Source organism: Phalacrocorax aristotelis, chromosome 6 (genome assembly GCF_949628215.1).
Source record: "Phalacrocorax aristotelis chromosome 6, bGulAri2.1, whole genome shotgun sequence".
Lineage (NCBI taxonomy): Eukaryota > Metazoa > Chordata > Aves > Suliformes > Phalacrocoracidae > Phalacrocorax > Phalacrocorax aristotelis.
In genome coordinates, this window is record NC_134281.1 from 30,519,848 (window position 1) to 30,547,395 (window position 27,548).

General features: G+C 41.2%; 1 protein-coding gene across 4 annotated transcripts in view; it reads right to left on the minus strand.

Annotated features, from left to right (window-relative positions):
- The window catches only part of RC3H1 (ring finger and CCCH-type domains 1), an 84,742-nt gene that overhangs the window by 28,219 nt on the left and 28,975 nt on the right, over positions 1-27,548 (minus strand). For 3 of the 4 annotated variants that reach the window (XM_075096812.1, XM_075096811.1, XM_075096814.1), the window contains exons 3-14: positions 24,288-24,408; positions 22,718-22,957; positions 21,398-21,573; positions 20,415-20,615; positions 19,132-19,264; positions 16,077-16,195; positions 14,002-14,114; positions 7,561-7,842; positions 7,051-7,268; positions 5,167-5,543; positions 3,941-4,072; positions 3,199-3,351 (exon numbers count right to left, since the gene is read on the minus strand). In XM_075096812.1, the coding sequence (XP_074952913.1) occupies positions 3,199-3,351; positions 3,941-4,072; positions 5,167-5,543; positions 7,051-7,268; positions 7,561-7,842; positions 14,002-14,114; positions 16,077-16,195; positions 19,132-19,264; positions 20,415-20,615; positions 21,398-21,573; positions 22,718-22,957; positions 24,288-24,408 (2,265 nt within the window). Of the gene's footprint in view, positions 1-3,198; positions 3,370-3,940; positions 4,073-5,166; positions 5,544-7,050; positions 7,269-7,560; positions 7,843-14,001; positions 14,115-16,076; positions 16,196-19,131; positions 19,265-20,414; positions 20,616-21,397; positions 21,574-22,717; positions 22,958-24,287; positions 24,409-27,548 lie in introns of all 4 variants that reach the window. The other variant, XM_075096816.1, reaches the window with a different exon arrangement.

Below are 27,548 nucleotides of genomic sequence, written 5' to 3' on the forward strand. Positions count from 1 at the left end.
ACATTGCTTTTACAACAAGCTGGTACCAGTATAGTAAGTCTCTCTTGTATTCTCTATTCCCTTCATCCTTCAACTAGTCTTCCTATTCTTCAGTTTATACCTGCACTGCTAGAGTGATGTCTCTCTAATGGTCTGACTTAAGACACCTATTACTACCGCCACTGTGAAATAGTTGCATGCTTACTTGTGAACAAATCCAAGAGAAGAGAGCAGCAGCAAAAGGAAATTAAGACAGAGAAAGTCTAATGGGACAGAAGGGGCCGGGGGGGGGGGGGGAACCCCCCCAAAAAACAAAATAAAAAAACCCATAAAAAACCCAAAAACCCAAACCCTCCAAAATAAAGTCAAAGGGCAGATGATTGTGCATCTCTGAGGAATACATACTCCTTCCGAAGTCCAAAGGAAATTTTTCTGAAGCCCAGTGTTAAGAACCATATCATCTAACAGCCTGCAGATGACTCAAAATAGGAATTATTCAGTACAGCACTTACTTGGACATGTCTAGTACATCTTTTCAGGCACATTTTTCATTAAGCAGTAGTACTGCTTGGAACATCCTGGTTTCTAACTCTGCTTCAGACTCAAACACCTTAATGGGTCAGCAAATGAACAGACAAAAGTGTTCTCTCTCTACTCAAAGAGCTTTGCCAAGCAGTCACAAAGGAAAAGATATGCACAGAAAACAAGGTTGATTTAGCAGGATAAGTCAATTTGACTTAAGTAACTGAGAAGAATAAGCAACAGATTCTTGTAAAGACTTTTGACAAAGCTTTTCCTGAGATAAAGTTAGGACAGTTATTGCAGAAGCCACCTGGAATGAGTAATTTGAAACCACAAATCAATGGGTTGTTTCCACGAATAAAAATAAGTTTTAAAAAAGCATCCTCAACACAAAAGCAACAAAACAAAAATACAATCCCACACCCAAATAATCACCACATCCAAATAAATACAAGACAGTAAGAGAAATAGTCTCAATTTAAAAAAGGGAACAGCAGTTAGTTAAATGGGAAAGCTATCTCTCAGCTTCCAGAAAATGTAACATGGTTAAGAATTGCCAAAATCAAGTTAAGACTTTGCTGAAGAAATAAAACTGTAGCACAGTGCTGTGTGCAGCAGAAAGAACAAGATAAGTGGGGCTCCTACACAACAAAGACTGGCTAAAGGCTAAGAACTTCAGCATGGTCCAAAATTAAAATAAAACCCTGCAAGCTTTCAGTGAGGTTAAGGATTGCTTGAAACAGACAAGATGACATAGATAAGTCAAGAATAAAGGGGTGAAAGCGGCAGTCACAACTAAGCTAGGAGCTAGACTCAAGAAATGTAACCTGTTGAAATCAGGTGAGGCATTAGACAGCATCTACTTTGGAATTCTGGAGAAGAAAAAGACAGACATTTTAATCTTGAGCCCATGCTAGTACCAATTTATTTCCATTTACTGAGTGGGAGAAAAACGTGGTGAAGTTGCAATGCCATCTGCATGAAGTCCAGCATTATGCACTCTCTTATCTTATCTTACTTCTTATCCTTGAAAAAAGGAGTCTTTTATGAACAATTAAAAAAAGGAAGAACTAATTCACTTGCCATCTGCAGTAAAGGTCTCCTGAGAATTTTTTTCCTCTGAGGAAAAAAAAAATTGAAGATCTGCAGAAATCCTATTTGCTTATCTGAAAATTAGCTCTGGGGCAGAAAAACGTTTTGTTTAGCGATGAAAAAGGAGGCTGCTTCTCCAGAACCCTGTTACCTCTCTTAACTGAGTTCCAGTTTGTTTGCACAGTTTTCTAGCAGTAGGGATGAAAGACAAGAGCTGTTTGTCGGTTTCTGAACGCTGCCACTTGGATAGCAATAAGCTGATTCTGAGTAATCTCAGTACTTCCCCAGGTCAAACGTGACAGTGTTATGACTCAAAGCAAACACATTGTGTAGGACTGAGAGCAAAAGGACATGTGAAAAACCCAAAGCTAAAGATGAAATGCCTTTTCTTGCTCTGTTTTTTTTGGAGAAAGCCTCCTTCTTTTGCTCCCATTTCAAACAGTGCTTTCAGGTTCTTACAAGAAAGCAATTCAGTGGACAGAAAGAAACTAGATGCACCTAATCCCAGTAAGGCAGAGGGGAAACAGAGAAGCCTGCTTGCGGACAAAGAGGAGAAGCTGGAGAGAAAAATCCTATGGTTTAGTTAAGTGGTTGCAAAAGGCAAGCACCTGTCCACAGAAAAACACATTCTGGATAGAAATTTCTTCCCTATCCCCCTATTGGCCAAAGAAAGGTCACCACGACAGTGACAACACGTAAAGAAAAGACAATAGAACACTTGCAGATGGGAGGTGAAGGAGAAGAATAGATACATCTGTAAAATAGTCCCTCAGACTAAACAGTCCTTTCCCTTGAAGGCCTGGATGTCTTCCTACTTGCATGGGATACCAGCATACTTATTGCTACTGAGCGATGCTTAAAAGTTAGAAATAACAGAATAGTGGCAGTATTTCCAAAGCTTCTCTCTCCACACTCACAACTCCCAATAATGACACCCTAGCAGCCCCTTCTTTTTGCAAGACTGACCTAGCAAAAATGCAGCAGCATGAAGTAAGATCACAGTTAGACACCCACCGCTTCACAGAAGGACTGAATAAGCCCAGCACAGAGTTAGAAATTGCCCTCAAGAAGAATCAGCCTAGTATTATGTTATGACTATGCTCAAAAGCTTCATGCAAGTTTTGGGTATTCTTGTGGATGTACATCAGAGAGTCCTTCAAGTGAAAACTAATAACATTGTTAACAGCAGTCACAACCACCTTAAAAGGATTAATAGCACAAAGTTGCAGCATCTCCCTCTGACAGAAAGAGGTACAGGAAGCAACAGATGGATGTGTTTAATTGACAAGCTGCCAGTACAGAGTCATATTTGGATTTCAAGAAAGTGTAAGGAATCATGGCAAAATATCTCTTGCTATCCATGGCTTTAGAGCAGAGTGGTTGGCCTGCATCTATATCCAGAATTTTAAAACAGCTACACAGATGTAAGACTGTTCATAGCTTTGAAAACAAAGCACTCTGCACACTTGTAAATGCATTTGACTGTAATGCACTTTTGAGCTTAAATACAAGCACTGGTGTCATCCTGGAAAGCAAATGAAAGGGTCCCTTCCCAACCCACAGAAGCATCGTATTTTATTCTGTGTTCCCCTAATCCCTACATACCGCCATCTCCACACTCCTTGCTGCCACAACATCTTTGGGTTTTGCATCTTTGGTTCCAATGTAGGAGCCGATGGTATCACAGGACCAGGGAGAGTACTGGCTATAGTCATTTCCTTTGTATTTCCCAGCTACCTTCAGGTCTTCATCCAAGTACTGTACAAACACAAAAATCTGGTTCTGTAAGTGAAGGGAAGAAGCAGCTTCACAGCCACCACTGCTTAGTTCAACAGCAGTGAACTTGAAGAAAAACACCACCAGGATTATTTTTTTAATCAGGTACATCACCACTTGGAATCAGGCCACGGCAAGCATGAAATGTGTGAAATTCTGATCACCTGGCTACACTCCCAGTGCTGACTGTTCACTTGGCCAGTATGACACTGATATTTTGACCTTGGTTAAAAAAACCTAAACCTCTATCAAGCTGTTACTGAATTCTGAACATAGGAACAAATGAAGCAAAGTCCAGTAACCGTGAAGACTGACTACTTCAATTAATGATGGCTCAAAACTAATTCTCTTGGTTGCATCAAAAGCAGATACCTTAGGATCAGTGGTAGATCAGAGAATTAACAGCCAGTCGAGAGACTGGAGACTGCACTATAAGGGCTTCCCACGTGGAGCACAAAATCTCCATCCCCCCTCCCAACTTGCCCACACTGTACTGTTATAATTTTCTTGTCTTCACCTATCAGCACACACAAACTGCTAGTAAATCACATTTTTGTATAAATATGCTTACCTCCTCTGAATGAAAAGGGTGAGGCAAGGTTGGTGATGGTGCAAAAGGAGGTGGAGAAATCACCTTCCTCCCTTCTAGCTGGGCCATGATCTCTTTCCGTCGTCGGTGAAGTTCGTCCAGGCTGGGATGAGGCTGAAACAAAAACAGAAATATGTTACAAAATATGGCAACCATACACTGCCAGAAAAGGAAAATATGGCGAATAGAGAGTATCATTATAACAATGATCACTTTGTTCAAGTCTATCTGTTAACTTTCATGTTTTGTATAGGACATGCATGTTCCTACACTGGCCAGAGTGTTGGTTCAAGACACCCCAAAGGCAAGGAATGTTATTTGTCTAGAACTGAGCAGATCCTCATCAAAGCCAGTGTTTCTAACTTTAAAACTACTAATATTTTAACTCACAGGTAGCTCAACATGACTCTGTGTTCCAACCTGGCAAAGTTTCCATTGGAACAAGTTCCAGCATGGCAAGTCCCTATTTCAGTCATATGGGGGGAAGGGGTAGAACTCTACAGGTCATAACCTAGTCAGAGTTACTTTGCATTTATTATTGATTTTGCAATATAAACAAACATCCCACAAATGTGTCAAACTCAAAACTGATGTATCTATAACCTACGTTAAAAATGCTTCCTGGACTCAGCAATATGATTTAGAGCCTTTAATCTGAATGACAGCTACATAAGTCCAACTATTCTACAGGACTCAACTCCAGCTGGTGATGTACCAAAACAAGTTCATACACTTCTACCAAAAAGACCTGCCAGTTAGCAATCTTAAAGTAGAGAAAATTTGGAAGAGCAAAATTTTTAGTTCCTTCCTCAAGTGATGTATATTTGCATATTCGTTTATTTAGGCGCAGAGTTGGTGATAGGTGGGCAGTACAGGAATGCACACACAACCATTTGCACACACTGTATTTAATCTGCACTAGAAAGACAGTGGCCCTCTGCAGCCTAATCTTTGTCAAAGAAATCAAGTCAGGACCATATGAGACTTCCAAACTTAATGATCACACTTTTCTACTTCAAGCATGCAGTAACAGCCTGCTCTTTTATATATTAACATCATTACAACTGCAGAGTTGACCAGTATCCCTTCTTCAGTTCAAACTTCTAGCTCCTCACAAAAGCCATCACCTTAACGCAAAAATGTTCCACTTCAAGTAGTTTATATTTTCTATCTCAAACAACTACGAAAACGCAATATAAAAACCATACCCTGTGGCACGAAGGTCTGATCTGACTGAGATGCGGAGCCACTGGGCAATAACCCTCTGTTTGCTGGTATCTGTCTCTGGATTCAGGTACGTAGGAAGGTACAGCTGCTTGCGGAATTTCAATGGGTACAGGGCTTCCTCGGACAATATCCTCTCGCTGATAAGGCTGGACAGGGGGATATATGCGACGGCTATCGTAGTGCGGTGGGTATATGGGTTGTCCCATAGGAGGATACTGCTGTGGCTGCGTGTACTGTGGGCTCACCACACGATCCTGAAGGTAGGGTGGATAATGGTCTAAATAAGGCGGACCAGGTTCAGGAGCTGATGGAGGAGGTCGGACAAAGCGAGACATGGACTGAGTGGGATAGTAAACTCCTGAAATAAGGCAAGAGGAAAAAAAAACACAAACAAGATAAAGAAAGCAATTATCAAAACTGTCCACAAAAGGAATTGTTTCAAATACTCCGGTCTATAAGTATCATGAAGAGAATGATATAAATTAATTCACATTTGTTGTTCTTCCCCACTGTCTAACCTGTTCTTCTACTCAAAAATTAACCACAGAAAACCCATAAAAAGCAAAAGTTGATCCAAAGCTCAAGTGACAGTTTAGTTATCTAAATAAGACACCAGCAAGGTGTAAAGGTTACAGTAGCTGGAGAAGAGGTGATGAGACTGAGCCCACTAGAGGTGCCACAGAAGTCCTGCTAGCATACCAAAAAGAAAAAATTCACTAGAACATCTCTGCAGACTGATACGAATGCTTTTAGCTACACAAGACCTAAAAAGTAAACTGAAGGTTAGCCTGTACATCATTATCCACACAACTAAAATCCAACTTCCTCCAACATACTAGAGCCACTGCCTGTAAAGAAACTTGGATTAATTAGAATTTAGTTATCTAGAAATTTTTCTACTTCCTGAACAGTAGAAGGGAATTTCAGTACTGTGTATCACTAAAGACTTCTAAGATCACACCTCCTAGTTACCTGAAGATTTTAGTAATCTATCCAGGATCTCTGTATAATTTAAAAGCATGCATAAGTATGTGCACATCATTGACATGTGCATCAAATTTTACTGACGAGTCAGATATTATTTGCACACAATAGAAGTTAAGCTTTTCCCCACCCCCATCCCCAAAATGCTGTGCAACTTTATCAAAAATGGTGCCATCTCCCGGCCCCTTTCCTTCCTAGGGCTTTTTTGCTTCTTCTTTCCTCATCTTTCATTATTTTTCTTTCATATTAACTTCACATTACGCCATTTCTCTCTCTTATGTTGCATATGAATCATGGCCTATTTTTATATATAGCCATACCTTTTCTTTTCAATCCCCTTCAATATTACCTGTCTCCACTTGGTCTCTTTATACTTAGAACTCTTCCTTTTTCTTCCTTTTTTATTTCCTTTATGATGTTTTCTTTTTTTGTGCCCAGCCCTTTTCTGATTTCAATTCTCTCTACCCACCACATGCATGTGCAGACAATTCTGAAACACTCATACACTTTCCATTAGAGACGTAACCACTTTCACCCCTCAAGCATAAACCCCTCTGCTGGCTAAGCTTTATTCCCATTTTCCCTGAGTCAAACTGAATTAAGATTTATCTGATCCCTGATCTAGCACAGCTGGGAAGAACTGAAGAAAGAGGATTTCCTACACTGGATGGATACAAACCTCTGTTTTCAGTTGCATTAAAGTCCTCAGTCAAGACAAAAAGCCTGCCAATTTTCATCTTATGCCACCACCACACTAGCACCTATAGTCCACGTGATATGCAAGAAAACTCCACCTTATGGGCTTAAGGAAACACCAGAATGGGAAGAAAGAATAAAATTGGTATGAAGAAGAAAGATAGATATCTTGGTCTCAAACTTACCTTGTTGGTAGGGTGCTGGCTCAAATGGTGGGGCAGCTCCTCTAGGATCTGGACAAAACATATCTGCTTGCTGAGTATTATACAACTGAGACCCTCGTGGTACCATTTGCAACTGCTTAGTGACAGACACTGAAGACAGATCTGCTGGTGCTCTAGTGGGCACAGGGTGAGGGTTCACTGGTAAGGCAGAAATGGAGCTCTTGGGGACAGATTCCAGCCTAAAAAGCAGAAAGATGGCTCATTGAGGCCTGACAGAGTACACTGTACTTGAAAACCCTGTTCTTTGTCTATATTCCACCTTCTAAGATTTACATCACCTTCTCCAATTAAAATTAAGCAAACAAGGAAGCAAAACAGTTTAGAGTTTTGGCTTTAGTTTTCTACTCTATACTCTTCAATCACCAACCTGAAAAAAACTGTTCTGTTTCTTTTTTAGAGAACAGGTTTACTTTGTTTCTATTGCATATTTACACACATGACACTTTGAACAACAGTTAGGAAGACTCGTACAAGTCAGGAGGGGATCCAGGGGCACTGCTACTCAGATGGTCCATCTTCCCTGGCTTCAGAGCAGTTTCATAACTGGAGTCAGTCCCTCGAGAAATAAGTTGCGTCACCGTGCTGCCTGTTGACACAATTCCATTTGGCAGAGCAGAAGTTTTCCTATTGGGCAAGTCCACTCCCCCTTCCTCTGAGAGGATAGCTCCTGAAGGCAGGCCCACCTCATTTAGCTGGCCCAGGGAGGCACTCAGGGGTCTTCTGGGAACCAGGCGCTTGTTCATTTTACGGAATCTTCAGAAAAAGAAACCACGCATCAAAAATTGAAACAAAATAAATATAAACAGAGTTGCATTTTCAAGATTTTTCAAATACTGTTGCTACCAAAAGCTTCACATATGAATTCAAGTTGCTTAAGGGCTTGTGAGAAATCATGAATATCTGTTAGACTGCAAGTTCACTATTTGAACTGTTAATAGCTGTTTCAATCAGAGGAACAAAGTTGGACAAATACACCAAGAATTCACAGCCAAACTTCACACGGCAAGTTTAAAAATTGTATTTCCATTTCAACTCTACAGCAGAAAACCAAAACCAAACACCACATAAAATACTACCTTTAATAACAGAAGCTTCAGAATAAGAATCACAGACTATTCAAGTCTATTTTATTCAGGGAAGAAATTAATAGCCAAAAATTAAAGTGACAGAAGATGAACAGATTCCCTTTTGCACCATTTGTCCAACAATAAGCCAAATCAAGCCTTTATTGCCATGTGATATCTTTAAAGCACAGTTTGTAATGATTTACATTACTATTCCTGTATGTAACTTACAGCATTGATGTTTGATAAATGAAGTGATTGCAGAGATAAAAACTATGAACACACTGTAATTCCAAAAATCTAACTGCTTCTGATAAGTCGGAGCCTTTTCATAGAATTATTAAGGTTGGAAAAGACCTCTAAGATCACCAAGTCCAACTGTCAACCCAACACTACCATGTCTCCTAAAGCATGCCCTGAAGTGCCACGTCTACACAATTTTTTTAAACACCTCCAGGGATAGCGACTCCACCACCTGTCTGGGCAGCCTCTTCCAATGTCTGACCACTCTTTTGGTGAAGAAATTTTTCCTAATATCCAATCTAAACCTCCCCGACACAGCTTGAGGCCATTTCCTCTCATCCTATCACTAGTAACTTGGGAGAAGAGACCAACACCCACCTCGTTACAACCTCCTTTCAGGTAGTTTTAGAGAGCGATGAGCTCTCCCCTCAGCCTCCTCTTCTCCAGGCTAAACAACCCCAGCTCCCTCAGCTGCTCCTCCTAAGACTTGTTCTCCAGACCCTTCACCAGCTTCGTTGCCCTTCCCTGGACACACTCCAGCACCTCCATGTCAAAACTGAACAGAGGATTCAAGGTGTGGCCTCACTAGTGCCAAGTACAGGGGTGCGATCACTTCCCACTCCTGCTGGCCACACTGTTCCTGATATAAGCCAGGATGCTGTTGGCTGCCTTGGCCACCTGGGAACACTGCTGGCTCATGTTCAGCCAGGTGTCAACCAACACCCCCAGGTCCTTCTCTGCCAGGCAGCTTTCCAGCCACTCTTCCCCAAGCCTGTGGCATTGCATGGGGTTGTTGTGACCAAACTCCAGGACCCGACACTTGGCCTTGTTAAACCTCATACAGTTGACCTTGGCCCATTGATCCAGCCTGTCCAGGTCCCTCTGTAGAGCCTTCCTACCCTCAAGCAGATCAACACTCCCACCCTACCTGGTGTCACCTGCAAACTTACTGAGGGTGCATTCGATCCCCTCATCCAGATCATTGATAAAAATATTAAACAAGACTAGCCCCAAAACTGAGCCCTGGGGAACACCACTTGTGACCGGCTGCCAGCTGGATTTAGCTCTGTTCACCACAACCCTCTGGGCTCAGCCATCCAGCCAGTTTTTTGCCCAGCGAAGACTACACCCATCTAAGCCATGAGCCACCGGCTTCTGTAGGAGGATGCTATGGGAGACAGTGTCAAACACTTTGCTGAACTCCAGGCAGAAAACATCCACAACCTTTCCCTCATCTACTAGGTGGGTCACCTGGTCATAGAAGGAGATCAGGTTGGTCAGGCAGGACCTGCCTTTGATGAACCCATGCTGGCTGGGCCTGATCCCCTGGTTGTCCTGCACTTGGCTGGTGAGTTCACTCACCATGAACTGCTCCACAGTCTTCCCTGGTACCAAGGTCAGACTGACAGGGCTGTACAGATACCCAGATCCTCCTTCCAGCCCTTCTTGTAGATGGGTGTCACATCAGCAAGCCTCCAGTCAAGCCAGGACCTGCCCTGTTAAGTAGGACTGCTGATAAATGATGGAGAGTGGCTTGGCAAGATCCTCTGTCAGCTCCCTAAGTACTCTCAGGTGGATCCCATCCAGCCCCAGAGACTTGTAAGTGTCCAGGTAGCTCAGCAGGTCATAAACTGCTTCCTCCTGGATTATGGGGGGTTTATTCCGCTCCCCATCCCTGCCTTCCAGCTCAAGGGGCTGAATACCCTGGAGATAACTGGCCTGATGGTTAAAGACTGAGGCAAAGAAGGCATTTAGTACCTCACCCTTTTCCTCATCCTCGGTGGCAATGCTCCCCTTCACATCCAGAGGGGACAGAGATTCTCTTTGGTTCTCTTTTTGTTGTAATGTATTTGTAAAAACATTTTTTGTTCTCCCTTACAACAGTGGCCAGGTTGAGTTCTATCTGAGCTTTTACTTGTCTAATTTTCTCTCTGCAAGACCTAATGAGAGCTCTGTATTCTTCTTGAGTTGCCTGCCCCTTCTTCTGTATGTGGTAGACTCTCCTTTTTTTCCCCGAGTGCCAGCAAAAGCACCCTGTTCAGCCAGGCCAGTCATCTTCCCCGCTGATTTGTCTTGCGGCACTTGGGGACAGCCTGCTCCTGCACCTTCAAGACTTCTTTCTTGAAGAAAGCTCAGCCTTCCTGGACTCCTTTGCCCTTCAGGACTTCTTCCTAAGGGACTCTCCCAACCAGTACCCTGAACAGGCCAAAGTATGCCCTCCGGAAGTCCCTGGTAGTGGTTCTGTTGACCCCCCTTCTTACTTTACCAAGAATTGAGAACCCAATCATATCATGGCTGCTAAGCCCAAGATGACCTCCAACTGTCACACCTCCCACCAGTCCTTCTCTATTTGTGAACAGCAGGTCAAGCAAGGTATGTCCCCTGGTAGGCTCACTTACCAGCTATGTCAGGAAGTTGTCTTCCACACACTCCAGGAACCTCCTAGACTGTTTCTTCTCTGCTGTGTTGTATTTCCAGCAGACATCTGGTAAATTGAAGTCCCCCACCAGAACAAGGGCAACTGACTATGAGACTTCCACCAGTTCCTTGTAGAACACTTCATCTACCTCTTCATCCTGGTTGAGTGGTCTATAACAGACTCCCAGCCGGATATCTGCCTTGTTGGCCTTCCCCCTCATCCTTACCCATAAGCACTCGACCTTATCATCACAATCGCCGAGCTCTATGCAACTGAAGCACTCCCTAACATACAGGGCCACCCCACCGCCTCTCCTTCCTTGCCTATCCCTTCTGAAGAGCTTATAGCCATCCATTGGAGCACTCCCGTCATAAGAGTCATCCCACCATGCCTCATGTTCCACATATTCATGTTTCACTCACGTTCCACAAAAATCAACAGACTTATGGTACTGGACCAGTGAAGAGAGCAAATTCCAGAGTCAAAGGTCCTCCACTAACCATCCTGCCATTAGTTTAGATACCAGAATGCAAGTAGAAGGGCATATTTGTAGGCCTGAGCATTGCTGCTGTTTATATTGTGCAACACGAGGCTATTTCCTGTGCAAGAAGGTTTCAACAGGGTTGAAGCCAACACTTCCATATTATATCTAACAAGCAAAGTGAGATTGTAACAGACTAGGAAGGTACACACTTTATTGTGGAAAATAAAAGGGGCAATTATACTCTATTACTCAATCTTCAGTTAATTTTTATGTTTGCCCACATGCACAGCAGTAACAGCAATGCAGAGGCAAAAAGGCGGGTTTAGTTATGGTTGTTTTGGTTTTTAGATGTGACTGAGTATAGAATCAGACAAAGTGTGATTGAGCTGTTTATCTGGAAGAGTTCATTGATTATCTTCTAGCCACCTTCCTAACTCTCCTTCAAAACCCCAATTTCCTGGCTGGATTAGTCTTTATCCACTTAAACTATAAAGTCAAGCTACGCAGTGTTGACAGTGGCCATCATTCAGAAGGCATTAAAAGGGAGTAAACAAACCAGGCTATCACCACAGCAGCAGCATTTGAGTAGGGACAGACTACAGCCTTCTAAACATATGCTGCTCAGAAGTTGTTCTGGCATCTCATGTCAGCCATGCAAGCCAGCTGAAACACAGAGGCAGGCAAAAGTGAGCTCCCCAGGCTGAACTTCCAGCTCTACTGTGGCATCCTGCTCAATATCCAAACTAGTTTCTCCCTGCAAAGCAGCAGCAGGATGCTAGGAAACCACTGCTATGTTCTCCCTGCCAGTTACTTCTGGACATCTGCCTCCCATCAGGTTTCTTAGAGGTGAAGTGTCTGATGGATCCTGACTCTCTGAAGGCTTGCACACAACTTAAAAGATGAGGAGGACTGGCCATCCCTGCCCATTTGCCTAAAACACAACAGTATGCTCAAGAGACAGGTGCACATGTATAGACATCCATTCAGTCAAAGGTGGTAAGAGAAGTTTATATAGCATCCTCCATGATAAAATACTTGGAAAGAATAAAAGTTGCATAGTGTTGCCCTCTGGATTTTTCTGCACAATTTTAGGAATCTTTGTTGCAGTCTCCACATGTGCAGGACACAAAAATAATCTAAAAAAGTCTAATACTCCCCTATGCACACTGGGTCTTTGTCCCTTGCCAAGAGGGGAATCAGGTGCTGTTTAGCAAATTAGAATCTAGTCTCGCTTATCTGAGGCATTACCATGTACTTCCTCATAACCTTCCTGAAAACTTAAAAATATACATGAGATACGGGAACTACATAGCAACAGCAATGCTTATTATTCATCGTAAACATTTTTAAAAGGAGGAACATTATATAATATCTACTCAAAAGAATTAAGCAAAGATAAAAAGGTACAAGGAAGAATCAGAACTCAATGTTCCCCAACCACCTACAGAAACTGCTGCAACCTGAAGCAGGACAAGCATTTGCTTCACAACAACGTTATTACTAAGGCGTACAAGCCAGCTGGATAAAATAGGCCTCTTCCACCCACAAAGTTGACCAAAAGTCCTTGATACAGACAACTAGTTCAGAGGCACTAATACTGACTCATGACCTTTGTTAGCCGTCCAAATCAGTATTAGCAATCTCCATTTTCTTAACACCACGACAAAAGGGGAAAAACCCCAACTGCAGAACACAAGTATCAAAGTCCTATTCTCTGTTCATTTGAATAACTGCCTTTGCAATTCTAATACCACGTGCTCTGCTCTTTTTTCTTCCTGTTTTGCCTATGCACCACATGCTGGCTATACAGCCAAACTGCCATATTAATGCTTCAAGTTTTAGATTTTTAAGGAAAAAAAGAGAAAGACCGCATACCATTTCCAAATCTTTGGAGCTCTCTTCTGATTAAAGAAGTGCCTTATCTTGAAATAATTGAATGATTTTAGCCCAAAAAACAAGAAGTTACGTATACTGCATAAAATACACTGTATTTATTTAAATCTTAAATAATCCATTTTACTTTTAAAAAAAAATTATAACCACCTTCAGAACATCAGCAGCTTGCTCTTGGATAACTGGGTGTCACCTCTAAGTCTGTAATGAATGGAACTTTTTTACTACAGGTTTCACATGACCACCATTTTTTAAACTCTTCAACAATAGCTTTAACCAGTTTTTGACAGATTGCACAGGCAGTAACCTAAGAGTTTCAGAGAATAACTGTTGCAGAAAGAAAACCTGCAATGCTCATTTTCATCTCTCTGGATGCCCTAGCTGCACAGAAGAACAAGAGAACACCTACATCTGGAAAACTGCCAGCAACCTACTTCTCACACCTGAATAAAAAGGCAAGATGAGAAATACACACAAATGACCATAATGGGTGCAGACAAACAGCATGTTTAGTCACACTTAAAGACGAAACAGGAAAAACAGCCCATCTCCAAAATCTCAAACAACACTTGTGTAAACCTCAAACTTTCAGAGCTGCATTACTGCTGAAAAAAGCAAGATACTCCTATATTTAAGGACAAACTGTTCCAAAACCTAAGAGATGAGTGTTACAAGTTTTTCACATTATTTCTTGCTAATGTCACAGACAAGTTATGCCTCCTCCTCCCATTCCTAGATATGATAAGTAGGTCTTATGGGTAAGATGAAACAAAGATTGGACTGATTTCTACCCTAAGAGGTACACTTACTTTTCTAGCTCCTCCTGTGAATGTGCAAAGGTGCAGCTGGCCCCTCGGGGGCATCCTCCTCTCTGTTTCATGTCTCGGCACATGTATGTCTTGTACTTGCTGTGCTGAGGAGGCTGACAAGGTTAAAGAAACCAGGTGAGATACCTGAATATAAGCGCACTTAACCAAGAGCTGAATGTATCCTCTTGTTAAAGGCCTGATGTTTGACTGCTGATAATTCCTTCCATTTAAATGTTCCAGAAGTACCTACTGTGAAATAAATGACTGGAGCAGTATTCATGTTTGGTTCTCCTACAGAACTAATAGATTCAGAGTAGATATTTTGACAACTTAGCCACTCTCAGGTTAAGGATTTTTTAAAAATTCAAATTCCTGATTGGAGTTTGATTGGAACACAGCTGTACCGTTTCAGGAAACAGTTAAACGGACAAAACTGATTCACGGCTAGAAAAAAAATAACCATGCTTAATCAGAAATTGCCAAATATCCATCAAGCTTTGTGGCAGATTGAAAATAAATACAATTTAGCCAGTTACTTTTCCCTTGCTTTCTGTTAGCTCAGAATGGCACTTGAGTATCCCTTTGATCTCTCTGGGAGTTAAATTTCATCAGGTTCCTTTTTACTCCCCTTTGGACTGAAAATCTCTTTAACTATCTATGACACTTATTTCCATCAATAGTTGAGGATGCAATCTTACTCCTACACAGATTGGCATGGTATGGGTTGTCTTCTGTATTTTTAAGTTTCCTGAGAAACGACGACTTACTGCAGTCTTGCTGTCTGCATGTACACCCATTTGCCGGTCTGCCTAAATAAATGTTGGCAGAAGGCCAGAGGTGGTCTCAAAGACATTTAAGTTCTTACAGTTTTTATGGCAGAATTAAATCAGAGGCAGAAATACCCTATCAGAGTTCCAACTGAGGGAAAGGTCTGTAAAAAGTAAACCATTGCTTTGTGATAAACTCGGCCAGATGTAAATCCATAAGAAACCATCTGCAAACTGACTTCCCACCCACCCCCATCTACTGTAGTGTAAAACGGATTTAGGCAAGGTGTAAGCAAGCTGCACAGCCCTCTGCCGGCCACTGCTGCCAGCCAGAAAAACTGCCCAATACTCAGCAGATGTCCCCTTCCCCACTTAGGAGGCTTTGGGTTCCCTTCCAAGCGGCACAGCATGTACCAGGTCTAGGCGATGGTCTCACCAGAACAAAAACCCTCACTGTTTTTCCCACCCCAATTTCCACTTGTGTATTCCTACTGCTTTTCATTTTGCTGGTAGCAGTGCTAATTAGGCACTCCAGTGAATGCAAAAAGGTAGAACAGCAGAAATAATTCACTCTGATTTTGGCCCCCCCTCTTTTTTTTTGGCAGAGATAATCCTTCTACTAGTTCAGCTCTCCAAACCAGCTCTCCAAGAGCATGAGTGCCAAAGTAAGGGAGGGAGTGGGAATGTGTGATAGGCAGCTCTGTCTTTCAGCAGCAGCTAGCATTTATATCAACTTAGCTGTATGAAAAAATGAGATCAAAGGAGCACGTGATAACTATAAGCCAAGCTAATATATATTATTTGGCAGCATTTCATTTCTGAAAAAAAAATTCTGCTTAAAGAACTTGGACTGCACCTTCACACTAAGTCTTCCAAAATCTTTAAACCTTACAGACCGTTAAGCACAGGTATAAGAATGATTTCATTAGCACAAAGCCATCTGGCTCAAATGTGTCGTGTTAAAACAAACCCAAGAAAATTCCCACAGATCACCCTGGCTCCTCTTCCCCACCCCCTTGTCAGGAGGGTTGTTTTTTCATTTCCCTAAGCTTACAAACAGGATCAGACTGTTTCCTTTTCATCCTAGTGAGCTGTACAAATTAATGCAAAGGGTAATGGAGGGAAGTTGTGTTGTTTTGGGGTTTTGCCTTTCTTGTTTCTTTTTTGATAAATATGACTCAGCAGTGGTATTTTTAATCAGCTCCTTGTCAAACCAAATCTTTCCAGATGATGTTAGTAAACCTCTACTATTGGATACAGTCAATAAAATTTAGAGGTAAGGATTTCCTAAACGACTTAGCTTTTTACCTGTTGCTGATCTGTTCCTTTCTTGCTGTGATTCTGGATATAATCAACTAAGCCATGAACCACAGTCCTCACAGCAACTAGTCCATTTTCCAGCTGTTCCCATGTCGGAGGTGGAGCATCTATTGCATTGACAGCAAACAGAATATAAAGAGAATAGTCAGGAGGATTTTCCAAAACCATGTACAAAGAAACCATCAGTATCACATAACTTCACTAGACAGCCAAAAAGATTTTATTGGAAATGCGTGCCATTAGATAAAGAGCATTCAGCACCCTAATTCAGGGATACATACCACTTAAAGAATAAAGCTACCTAGACTTGAGATTGAACCACATAAAATATTAAATGAGACAGCAAGACTATTATTATCATGTCAAATTATTTCCTTTTACCAGAACTTTCATATCCCACAGGACTTCAGATTAAATGCATTGTACAAACTCTGCACATAACAGAGAGAAAGGAACAAAAAAAACCCAACCACCAAACAAACCCACAGGCTGAAAATCCCTCTTTGCATTCAGATTACCGTAAGTAAAATCATTCTGTACAAATACCATCATCACTGGCCCAGACCACGCAGGCACAGTCACTGAAATTGATGCCTCTCACGTGGAAAAATGTCACAAGGCCGATCTACATATCAGACCAGCATCTAACATACAGCAATGTGAATAAATTGTACTGTCTTAATTCTATTGGCGCACTTGTTCTTTCTTGCCAATTTACTTTCCTAATAATTTGTTCCAGCAGATGACACTCCTACCACATGCCTACACAATCTGCTGCAAAACATAGGACCCCAAAGTGCTTCACTAAACACCTTTCAAGATCTTTAGCACAGTTACATTCTATTCTGCTCACAAGGACTACATTCTTTCAGAGGAATTTCAACATACCTATAGAGCAGCAGGGAAGGAACTCAACAGCACCGAATAGAAACATCAGGATCAGACTCACCTAATGAAACTGAGCGAGGCTGTAATTCCACTTTCCGTATCAGTCTTTGGCTAACAAATTTGCAGTACACACACAGTTTTGTCCCTGACTTGTTACAGTATGAAAGATTTGGGAAGAAAGCATGACATCTCCTCTAACTGTAAAGTACAACTGGTCCTCATTTGAAAGTTAAGTTTCTGTTTGCTTAAGCAAGTAAGAACTACAGCTTCTTATCTCCTGAAGTGATAGTTTAGGCTTTCACACTATTTTTATATTAATATTGATTTTACAAATAGGAATGGGTATAAAACTTCAACCACAGCACTATCCATTCTGTCCCTTCCCTTCTCCCTCAAGTGGTCCATACTCACAGGGAGGCTGACTTTTTCAACAATTTTCATCTTTCCTCTGTCAACAGCTTAGATTTTATTTCCCAGTGATGTTCTTCCCAACTAACTTCCACTTCCCAGACCATCTTTCACACCTTTGCAGAATCACATATTAAGAAGAAAAAAACCAAATTCCCCAAGACAACAAATCTTTCTTGTCTAGACTGATTTCTGCCCAGCTTGTGTCTATTCAGTCTGTCAAAATTCTACTTTGTAATCCAAAACTGTTTACAGAGAAGATGCCTTATGATTTTAAGCTGCATCTAAGAGCATCTTCCGAGTGCAACACCTGCAGACTAGAGACCTCAGATGAAAAACTAATACACAAAATTCCTAGAACAAAGGCATACAATTTTTAGAAAAGTTAATGGAAATCCTTAATCTGCCAAGTGTTTTCTTGAAGACTTCCCCTAGTTTGTACGTAAATTAGTTTGTAAGAACTAGAGAGAGAAGAAGGTATCATTTCTTCAAGATACTCTCAAGAGCAAGTGTAAGGTCCTGCACCTGGGGAGGAACAACCTCATTCACCAGTACAGTTTGGGTTTTGACCTGCTGGAAAGCAGCTCTGCTGAGAAGGACCTGGGAGTGCTGGTGGACAGCAAGCTGACCCTGAGCCAGCACTGTGCCCTTGTGGCCAACAAGGCCAACGGTATCCTGGGCTGCATTAAAAGGAATGTGGCCAGCAGGTCGAGGGAGGTTATCCTCCCCCTCTACTCCACCCTAGTGAGGCCACATCTGGAGTACTGCGTCCAGTTCTGGGCCCCCCAGTTTAAGAAGGACAAGGAACTGCTTGAGCAAGTCCAGCAGAGAGCTACCAAGATGATCAGGGGGCTGGAGCATCTCCCTTACGAGGAAAGGCTGAGAGACCAGGGTTTGTTCAGTCTGGAGAAGAGAAGACTGAAAGGGGCTCTCATCAATACTTAGAACTATCTAAAGGGTGGGTGTCAAGAGGATGGGACTGGACTCTTTCCAGTGGTGCCCAAATACAGGACAAGGGGCAATGGGCACAAGCTGGAACACAGGAAGTTCCAGCTCAACATGAGAAAAAAATTCTTTCCTGTGAGGGTGACAGAGCAGCGGAACAGGCTGCCCAGGGAGGCTGTGGAGTCTCCTCTCCTGGAGATATTCAAAACCCGCCTGGGTGCGTTCCTGTGCCCCCTGCTCTGGGTGTGCCTGCTCAAGCAGGGGGTTGGGCAAGATGATCTCCAGAGGTCCCTTCCAACCCCGACCATTCTGTGATTCTGTGATCTCAGAGTGACAGCTAAAGCTCTGCATTAAGCAAAGCGGTTCTCTCAATCTTCCTGTTGCTTTGCAAATCTGTTTCAAATATAAGCATGTGTACTAATAAAAGGGAAAAGGAGGAAGATAAGACTGCTGCCACTTTCCCCAGTTAGCACTGCCCAGCATCAAGTACACACTGTGTAACCTCACAGGATTGTATGTATTCAACATCCTCATCCATGCTCACCCAGTGCTCTCAAATAGGAAGCTCTCTTCAGAGAAGTTCTAAAATTATTCCTGCCATATTTTTGAATCTACTTTAGCTTCAGAGCAGTTCAGTTCCCCACACAGGTTACTGCTGTTCCCAGGCTCGTTATGAAGAATCTTGAAGTTTATGAGTTAGAGGTTGTTTCCTTCTACTTCAACAGCTTTCATTCCTTCAACAGTGTTAAGCTCCTCTTGATAAGCTCTAAGTCAACAGTTTTTATAAAATATCTAGACTTACCTGGACTGGGATCAATATTCGCCAGGAGCTCGAGGTGAGGTCGAAGACGATTCAGGTTAGCTGGATCTCCAGTCCTCTGAAGAGCAATAGTTAATTCCTGAACACTCTGTGCAAACGAGGCTGGTGTCTGCAACTTAAAAAAATTATAATAATTAACTTTCTAAGGGAAAAAAACCCTCATGCTTTCTGAAGGTTGCTCCGCAAGCTCACAAGAGCTGTCTTCCAGAACTGGAGTAAAATGTTTTTCACACAAGCACATTTCAGCACCTTCTATTGAATTCCTTCTCCGGCATTAAGAACACACTATTCTTTGACACTGCAGGTTAAAATACCACTCTAAATAGACAAAGGCTGGTATTACTTCTAGCAACGTAATGTATTGTGTTGCGCTGGTACCCAGAAAAAAAAACATACAGAATACTAGAAACCATTTAATCTAGATTTCTGAAGAGCCTAGTATCTCCAATCCCTGAACCACCAGGTTTGCATCCTGCTTTAAAATGAATACAGTAGATAATAAAGAGCAAAACAATTGAAGGATAAAGATAGCTAGCAATGTTCCATTTACTAACATCACACAATTTCAGTGTTTAAAATCCTTTAATTCTACCTACATCCTTCGGAGATGTCTGGCAGGACACCTGAAAAGGTGGGCAAACGCATAAATAGACAGCAGACCAATCTCGAAGCTAATCCTCCTGCATGGCAGCCAAAGCAATTGTTTCACAGCTTTTGTAACCATTCAACAACCCCACCTAGTTTTGGCACTAGCATGTTGAGTCCCCTAATTTAAAAGCCCATTTATCCTATGTTCCCTCTAAACAAAGAGAGATCTGGACATTTCCAAAGGTCAAGTAGTTTTAAGTAATATGCTTCCCTCTCATTTATTTACTTCAGGTATAGAATAGGGGACTAATTTTATTTCAGCTTATGCACTAGCTTCCCGTCTGGAAACATGAACCATTAACCTGTGTTACTACACTGACAGTTACCAACTGTTCAGAAAGGAGACATCTCAGCTGTGCAGCTAACCTTTGTGGCTTCCCATCTGCAGAAATAAGTAAAGTAGAAAGAGATGGCAGGATGCCAGAGGGAGCAAGATTCATTAGGTTACAAATACATATTCTAATTATTGAGGCCATAACGGGTTTTGAAATAACAGGGCAAATAATTAATGGGTAAGGTGAGTATGCATAAGCACAATTTGTAAATTCATGTTATAACTATCTAAACCTACTGCAGTTGCAAACAAGATAGGCTAGGCTGATTTCAGGTGGCTTTACCTTGTCAATAATAGACTGCATGTGGGATTTATGAGACTGGTCTCCGTATAACAGTGAAGACCACTGATCTGGCGCAATGCGTAAACCTGCTTCCATAGCAATTTGAACTATCTGGGAATCATGTTCCCTTCTCAGAGCTTCGTACGTCCGAAATTCCTCCTTCAGCTGCATCAGGGAAGAATCCTCATCTCGCTTTGTCACCTAGTGGGGAGAAACAAGCCAAATACAATTAAGCAGGACAGGCCAGAGATTATGTAGAGTCCAAGACAATTGAAATCTTCAGTCAGCAACTAAGTTATTCCTCCCGAGCCAAGATACTATGCAGTGAACACTAGTTCCTACTAAAATAACACACTCTTCATAAACTGGAACCACTATGAAATGGATACCAAACATAATTTATTCAGACTCTAACCCAGACATTGGTAGAAGTGTCATGCTTCCCAAACAACTTTACAGCATCCACCTTACTTCTCCAATCAAGGACTTTTGTTTGCAGGTACAATTAGCAGCAACAAAGCATTTTGCTCTTTATTTAGCAAAAGTGAATAGCATAAGTTGAGCACCTAGGAATGGACCATTAAATACTGTAAAGTAAAACAAGCAGCTTAAGTTCTTTTTATACATCTCCGATACCCAAAAGCCTCATATTTCTTTGTTTCTAACCACACCACCACTCAGTTACCAGAACTGGAGATTTTTCATCTCTAAGCCTCTTCTAAGGAGGTAAGTTATGCTGCCTTACATACAGGTTTTGTTACTGTGCATCTATTAAACCTGATCAGAGTCAAAACCTAGCCTGCGCCCGGCCGTCACAGCTGTACAACAAAGAACTCTCCAAACACACATGGGACTTAGAATAATACTTTATACAACTACACAAATTTTTAGGCACGTTTAATGTTACAGGACAATGAAAATGGAAAAGAAAAACAGTAGTTTTCGTAGCATTATGAAACCTCCAAGCAGAACCTTCTTCATACCTTGAAGCACGAGGCTCTGTAAAGAAGCTGGACAACATGCCCAATGCTAGTTTTAGAAGCCTGAGGAAATCGTGGCTCCAGCCTCTGAACCACAAAGAGAACCAAGACCTTTCGTGACAAAGCAGATCCATCTTCCAGAGCCAGTAGAACCAGCTTTAAAGCCTCCTCTTGCATTGCTGGTGGCGGGGGGAAAACGCAAAGAAAGAGGCAAAATATGAGAGGAGACCAAGAAAGATTTCTACACCATTTCTTGTTTCCCTACAACTGGGAAACCAGCTATAACCCCTCCAACACACACACACACACACACACACACACACAAACCCACAGACAGGAAAGGGAGCTGAGAAAGAAGGGAGGGAAAAGAGGAGGAAATATTTCCAGATTCCCGGACTGTGATGAGGGAAATAAGACTTTTAATTTTTGTATTATTATTTGCTTTATATTGGGTATCAGATGATAGGAAGACTTCTTCATTCCTGTCTATACATCACTATTATTAATATAAGAGTTTTCAAAGTGTATTATCTATGTCCCACACCTATCCCGGCAGAAAAAGCTGACAGGCTGAGGAAGGGCAGGGTTGGTTCCCATGCAGGTAAAAGAGAAATTGGTGTCCACACGAATAAATTAGGTGCTGCAGCACTGTATATTTTGCTAGGTATCAAGCCCCTCTCTCCCCTGCAGTGGTGCAAAAGTTAGCATCCCAAAGTTAGTCTTCCTTCATTTGTTTCAGTGGGAAAAATCATCTTTATTTTTTTCCCTTATTTTAAGACATTGGCTTCATATTTTGAGGCATTATTTTTGTTGGCCCTCAACAAGTGAGGTCTATGTTTTCAGTAACAAGACTTTTTTTTTTAAGCAAACTGATTGTTTTAATATTCTATGAAATGGAATTTAACTTCTAAGTATGTGACTTTTTAAAAATGCATAAACACACATCCCAAATGTAACAACTCTCCCCCCATGACTGTTTTGTATGTTTATTACCCTGGAGCAGGAAAAGAAGCCATGACCAGTCACTTCCAATAACTCTATTTTTCCTAGAAGGGCCTTACTTCTTCAAAGAATAGCAAGTGAGAAACCAGTTCCCATTTTATCTTATTACATTATTCTGAATTTTACAGAAGACTTGCAAAAGCACTAAAAATGTGAGAAAGTCCATGACAGCAGCCCAACAGATAGATCATTAATTCTGAAGACCTACTATTAACAAATGAAGCCACTGTCTAATAAAAATCACTCAGGCAATTTGACACCCATTTATCAATCCTCAATTCTAAATTGCTTCTAGTACAGTAGTACTGTGATGTTACCTACCTGGTCCAAGGAACTGGCACCCTCTGGCTCTCACTGCAGCCCAGAGGTTAGAAGAGAGCTGCTGAGGATTTTGGTGCTGAAGAATGAGCTCTGTGACTGTTCTTTCACCCAGCGACCGTGCTGCACGCATGGCTCTGATCCGCCCTTCTTCCTCCACTAGCTGGCAATGAACTAATGTCACAAGTTTCCTTTGCATGGGACGACTTAGCACACTCTGAGTAGTACTGTTAAGACCCACACCTTCAAAACAAAGTGAAGCAGAAAAAAAGGTAAACTACCTCATATCTCTTCTTATGTCAGCCTTCAACCACTGTACTGTAGAAGTGCATACCTAGTTCTCCTGATGTTCACTTTGTTAAACAGAACACTAGAGAAGGCATATCAGAAGTTCATTTTTGTCTGTTTTACTCTGCATTAAAAGCAAACAGTTCCTGAGAGTCAGCTTTCCCACAGGTTTAAGTCTTGTGATTGACTGATTTGGCTCTTTAAGAAGGTGGAACCTCTAATAAATTCTCTCCCCATGTTGGAAGTCTGTCTTTCACCCTCCCATATGGATTCCCAAGTGACTCCTCAAGGGTAGGATCATGCTGCAGTGCCTCCCTTATTCATGGGTTTCAAGGATCACTGCCTCCTTTGACCATCTGGCTGTTTTCACAAGGCATTTAGTTTCTTACCTCCATCTGACATCTCCAGGGCTTTGGGCTAGCCAAACTGAACTTACAGCTGAGTTCAAAACCACTTGGGTGGTGTTTAATTTTGTGCAAAAACTGATACGCAAACGTGCTGGGAGCCACTTGAAAACAGGTTAAAGGAACAAGTGACTCACTAGACATATGGCTGCTATACTGAGTTTGTTCTACAGCACAGAGCTTGTTCATTGGGCCACTACTACTCAGAGCGATACTGCTATCACACTGTACTAGTTGGAAAAGCTTGAGACAGCTTTTTGTAAAAATCTGGTTTCGAAAACATAATGCTCGCCTCTACTGCCTGGGTTGACAGATTTTCCAAGTCCACCACATGTAATATAGATAAAATCCATACTCTTGAGCCCAGTGCAGCTTTGCTCAATTTAAATTCCTCAGATTGACCCAGATCTTGTGTAAGATCTTGCGGAGTACAACTCATTTCTCTTATATATCCTATATTCAGTAACGTTCTCGTTTCAGTTTATTCCTCCTCCACAAACAAGCGGCATTACTCCAGTTATCTCAAAGCAAAGCAGAATGCAAAAAACCCTCCAACACCACAGAATTATCTATATTTACTTAGTCTGCAGAGATCAACTCAACTTACAAAGTTTGTCTCAACTTACTATACCACTATAGTAATACCAACTACCTCATCCTTTTCTCAGTATTGTTTTTGACACAATGCCTTTAAATTCCACCCCACCACCTCACCCCCCACACCTCTGTGAAGACATAACCTTAATGCTCAGGAAATTTGTTTCAATTTGTTTTTAAACTAGGCTTATATTAATTTTTCAAACAGTAATAATCTGGACAGTTTGTTCTGCATCTCATTTGTTTCCAGCTTTCATTTTCAAAAGAAAGAATACATCAACTACCTCTCGCACTGCTGAGTGGTTTGAGGTACAATGCTAATTCTTCCACGCATTTCTTGCCCTCCTCATAATGCTTGGTATCTTCAGCTCCACTACATAAAGTAATCGGCTGCTGCTCAGGAACCTAAAAGAGATGACATGTATATCTACAATGAATATGCATAAATCAGTGGCGGTCATGCTTACAAACACCACATCAAGCTTGTTAAACACAGAAGGGGAACAAAACAGGAAATGCTTGATATTCTTTTACATTAGTAAGCATTTTTTTCCGCTTGTTCAATGAAGAAATAGCTTTAAAAAAAATCAGTAAAAATGAAGACAAAAAACATAGACTACTTAAGATTTCTTTTATTTAGTGGCTGACAGGAAAAAGAAGCAGAAGCCTTATTTCGTAACAAAATCTATTACATGAGAAACACATTTCTTAACTGTAAAACTTTGGCTGAAATAACACACATACGAGACATACCCAAACCTAGCTCCGCCAAAAAAAAAAACAACCAGAACAAATCAGACAAAAACTGGCTTGCAGGTAAGTACAGATTCACATCTAGGGCCTCACAGCTCTAAAATCATCCAGGGACAAGTGATCAGACCTATTCAGATTAGTGGGAGAAAGACTTAGCAGCAAATATACTAGGACACCCTTGGAACATATTCTGACTAGACCTAATTATCAAGCAGCAAGACGAAGTTGTCCTGTGAAGTGCATGTGAACACAACTGCAAGTATTAATCTGACAACACAGGCCAGTTACGTTCTTGGTTTGGGGTTTGTTTTGTGTGTTGTTGTGGTGTGGTTTGGTTTTGTTTTGTTTTGTTGGGGGTGGGGGGGCGGGCTGTTGTTTGGTGGTTTGGCATTTGTGTTGTCTTGGTATTTATTTCTTCATACAGGCATTCACCAGCAACCAGGATTTTTCAAAGGAATGTTGCACCACCTCTCCCCCCCTCCCCCCCCATTTAGAATTTGGGTTTTGTTTTCTTCCAGTTAAATTCTTAAAGCTTTAAACAAATCTGGGGGTGCAGTATAGCACTATGCTAATGGTTTTCAACATCACTATTCAGCAATCAACTCAATATATGATAGTATAGAGAACTGGAATTTCTCAGACTAAACACAAGCACTTTTTGCATATGCTACTGAAGTGCAAACAGATCTCAGACTTCAATTTTTATTTCCAAGTCAATCACTATCCCTCAGGCAATAACAGCACACTAATCCCACATAGCTACTTACAGGAACCAACCCAGGCCCTCAATCTAAAAGCATAAGCCTTTAATGCTTGAGTTAAAGACAGCTACAAACCTGCTATCCTTCATGTGCAACCTAGCCGTGTAAAGGGTAGCATTATGATGGCGGCATCAAATAGAAGCAGTGTATCTACACATACACACATGCATATATGGTTGCCACTACTAACATGAACAGGAGCTTTCCTGTCAATTTTAATAGAAAGTAATCTGTTTCAATCATATGATCACAATTCTACAGGCTCAGACAGCTGTGTGTGCCGAGTTGCTCATTTGACACGCATTGAGAAATAAAAAGTTAATAGCTATATAACTCTTGCTTTTGCAGGTGACGACAAAAAAGCCCCTGAGTTTAATGTATCAGCTGCAATTAAGAGAGCTGATACCACCCCAAAACTATCATCACCAAGATAGCCTGGATTGGACACTTCCCCTTTTATCCCTATTTAAGGGAAAAACAAAACCAAGTTTAATCACACCAAGACAGCAAGGTTAGCCTCCATGCTTTTCACAGACTGCAGTTAACTTGAAGTTTTGGGGTTTTTTTGGTTTTAATTTGGGGGATGGGGTGTTTTGGTTTTGGGGTTTGTTTGATTTTTTGTTGTTTTGGGTGGGTTTTTTTTTTTGTTTGTTTGTTGTTTTGCCTGTAAACAAGAAAGCTTTCAGCAGAAGTTTTTGCAACCGTATCTTACAGTGGTCAGTCATAACTGCTGCAACAGCAACAGCCTTAGCTGGCTAGTTTCTCTGGATTTGGAAACACATATTAACGCCTTCAATATTTGCTTTCATGCTTTCATGTTAACAGAATACTCCACCTCTTTTTCAAAGCCACCACCATTTTAGCAGTCTGCTTCTGTCTGGGAAGTTATACAAGCAGAACTGGCTTATTGATCAAACAACACACATCTCGTGCATTTCTGCCCTCTTTACTCCACTAGTATATTTTGTGCAAATTCCTATATACTTCTGCAAGCATTCAGTCCAGCACTGGCGACAACCTGAAATACAAGCACAGCGTTCCAACACCCAGCAAAGAGGGCTTGGAACAGACACGGGACAGGAAGCCGTGTTCAGCCCTGGATTTTGATCTTGAATTAAGGTAGGTTTAGCACACATTCACAGCAGCAGTTTGGAATGCCATACACAGCACAACTCTACCAGCGAGACACACAGACTGTCTAGGCAACTAACAGAAAGCTTCCCCCTCCCCCAGGAAAAAGCTGGCATAGAAAAACTTCCAAAAGTTAATCAGCCTATTCAACACTGCATCTGCATATCATTCCCATTTCTTCTCTTTGCAAGTGAAGCTTCAATGTGAAACTAAAAGCCTTGCACACTGTACTGTTTGCAAAATGAGCCCAAAAGAGCTTAACTTTCATCTAAGCCAGAGCAAGTGTAGTACTGAACAATAAAACAAGACGTGTATTTTGTGGTTTCAGGAGTCTTCAAGAAAAGAGAATGTATTTCTCCCCCTGCACACTTGATCTTCACTCATGATGCATCTCACGGTAAAACTTAGAAAGAATTTGCCCTTCTGCTCGTTCTATTAAATGCACTTCCAAGACATTTAAAAAAAAAATAAATTCAGTATTAGAATGATTATAAAAGCAAGATTAAAATGGTAAAGATTAAAATGGTAAAGATTAAAATGGTAAAGATTAAAATGGTAAAGATTAAAATGGTAAAGATTAAAATGGTAAAGATTAAAATGGTAAAGATTAAAATGGTAAAGATTAAAATGGTAAAGATTAAAATGGTAAAGATTAAAATGGTAAAGATTAAAATGGTAAAGATTAAAATGGTAAAGATTAAAATGGTAAAGATTAAAATGGTAAAGATTAAAATGGTAAAGATTAAAATGGTAAAGATTAAAATGGTAAAGATTAAAATGGTAAAGATTAAAATGGTAAAGATTAAAATGGTAAAGATTAAAATGGTAAAGATTAAAATGGTAAAGATTAAAATGGTAAAGATTAAAATGGTAAAGATTAAAATGGTAAAGATTAAAATG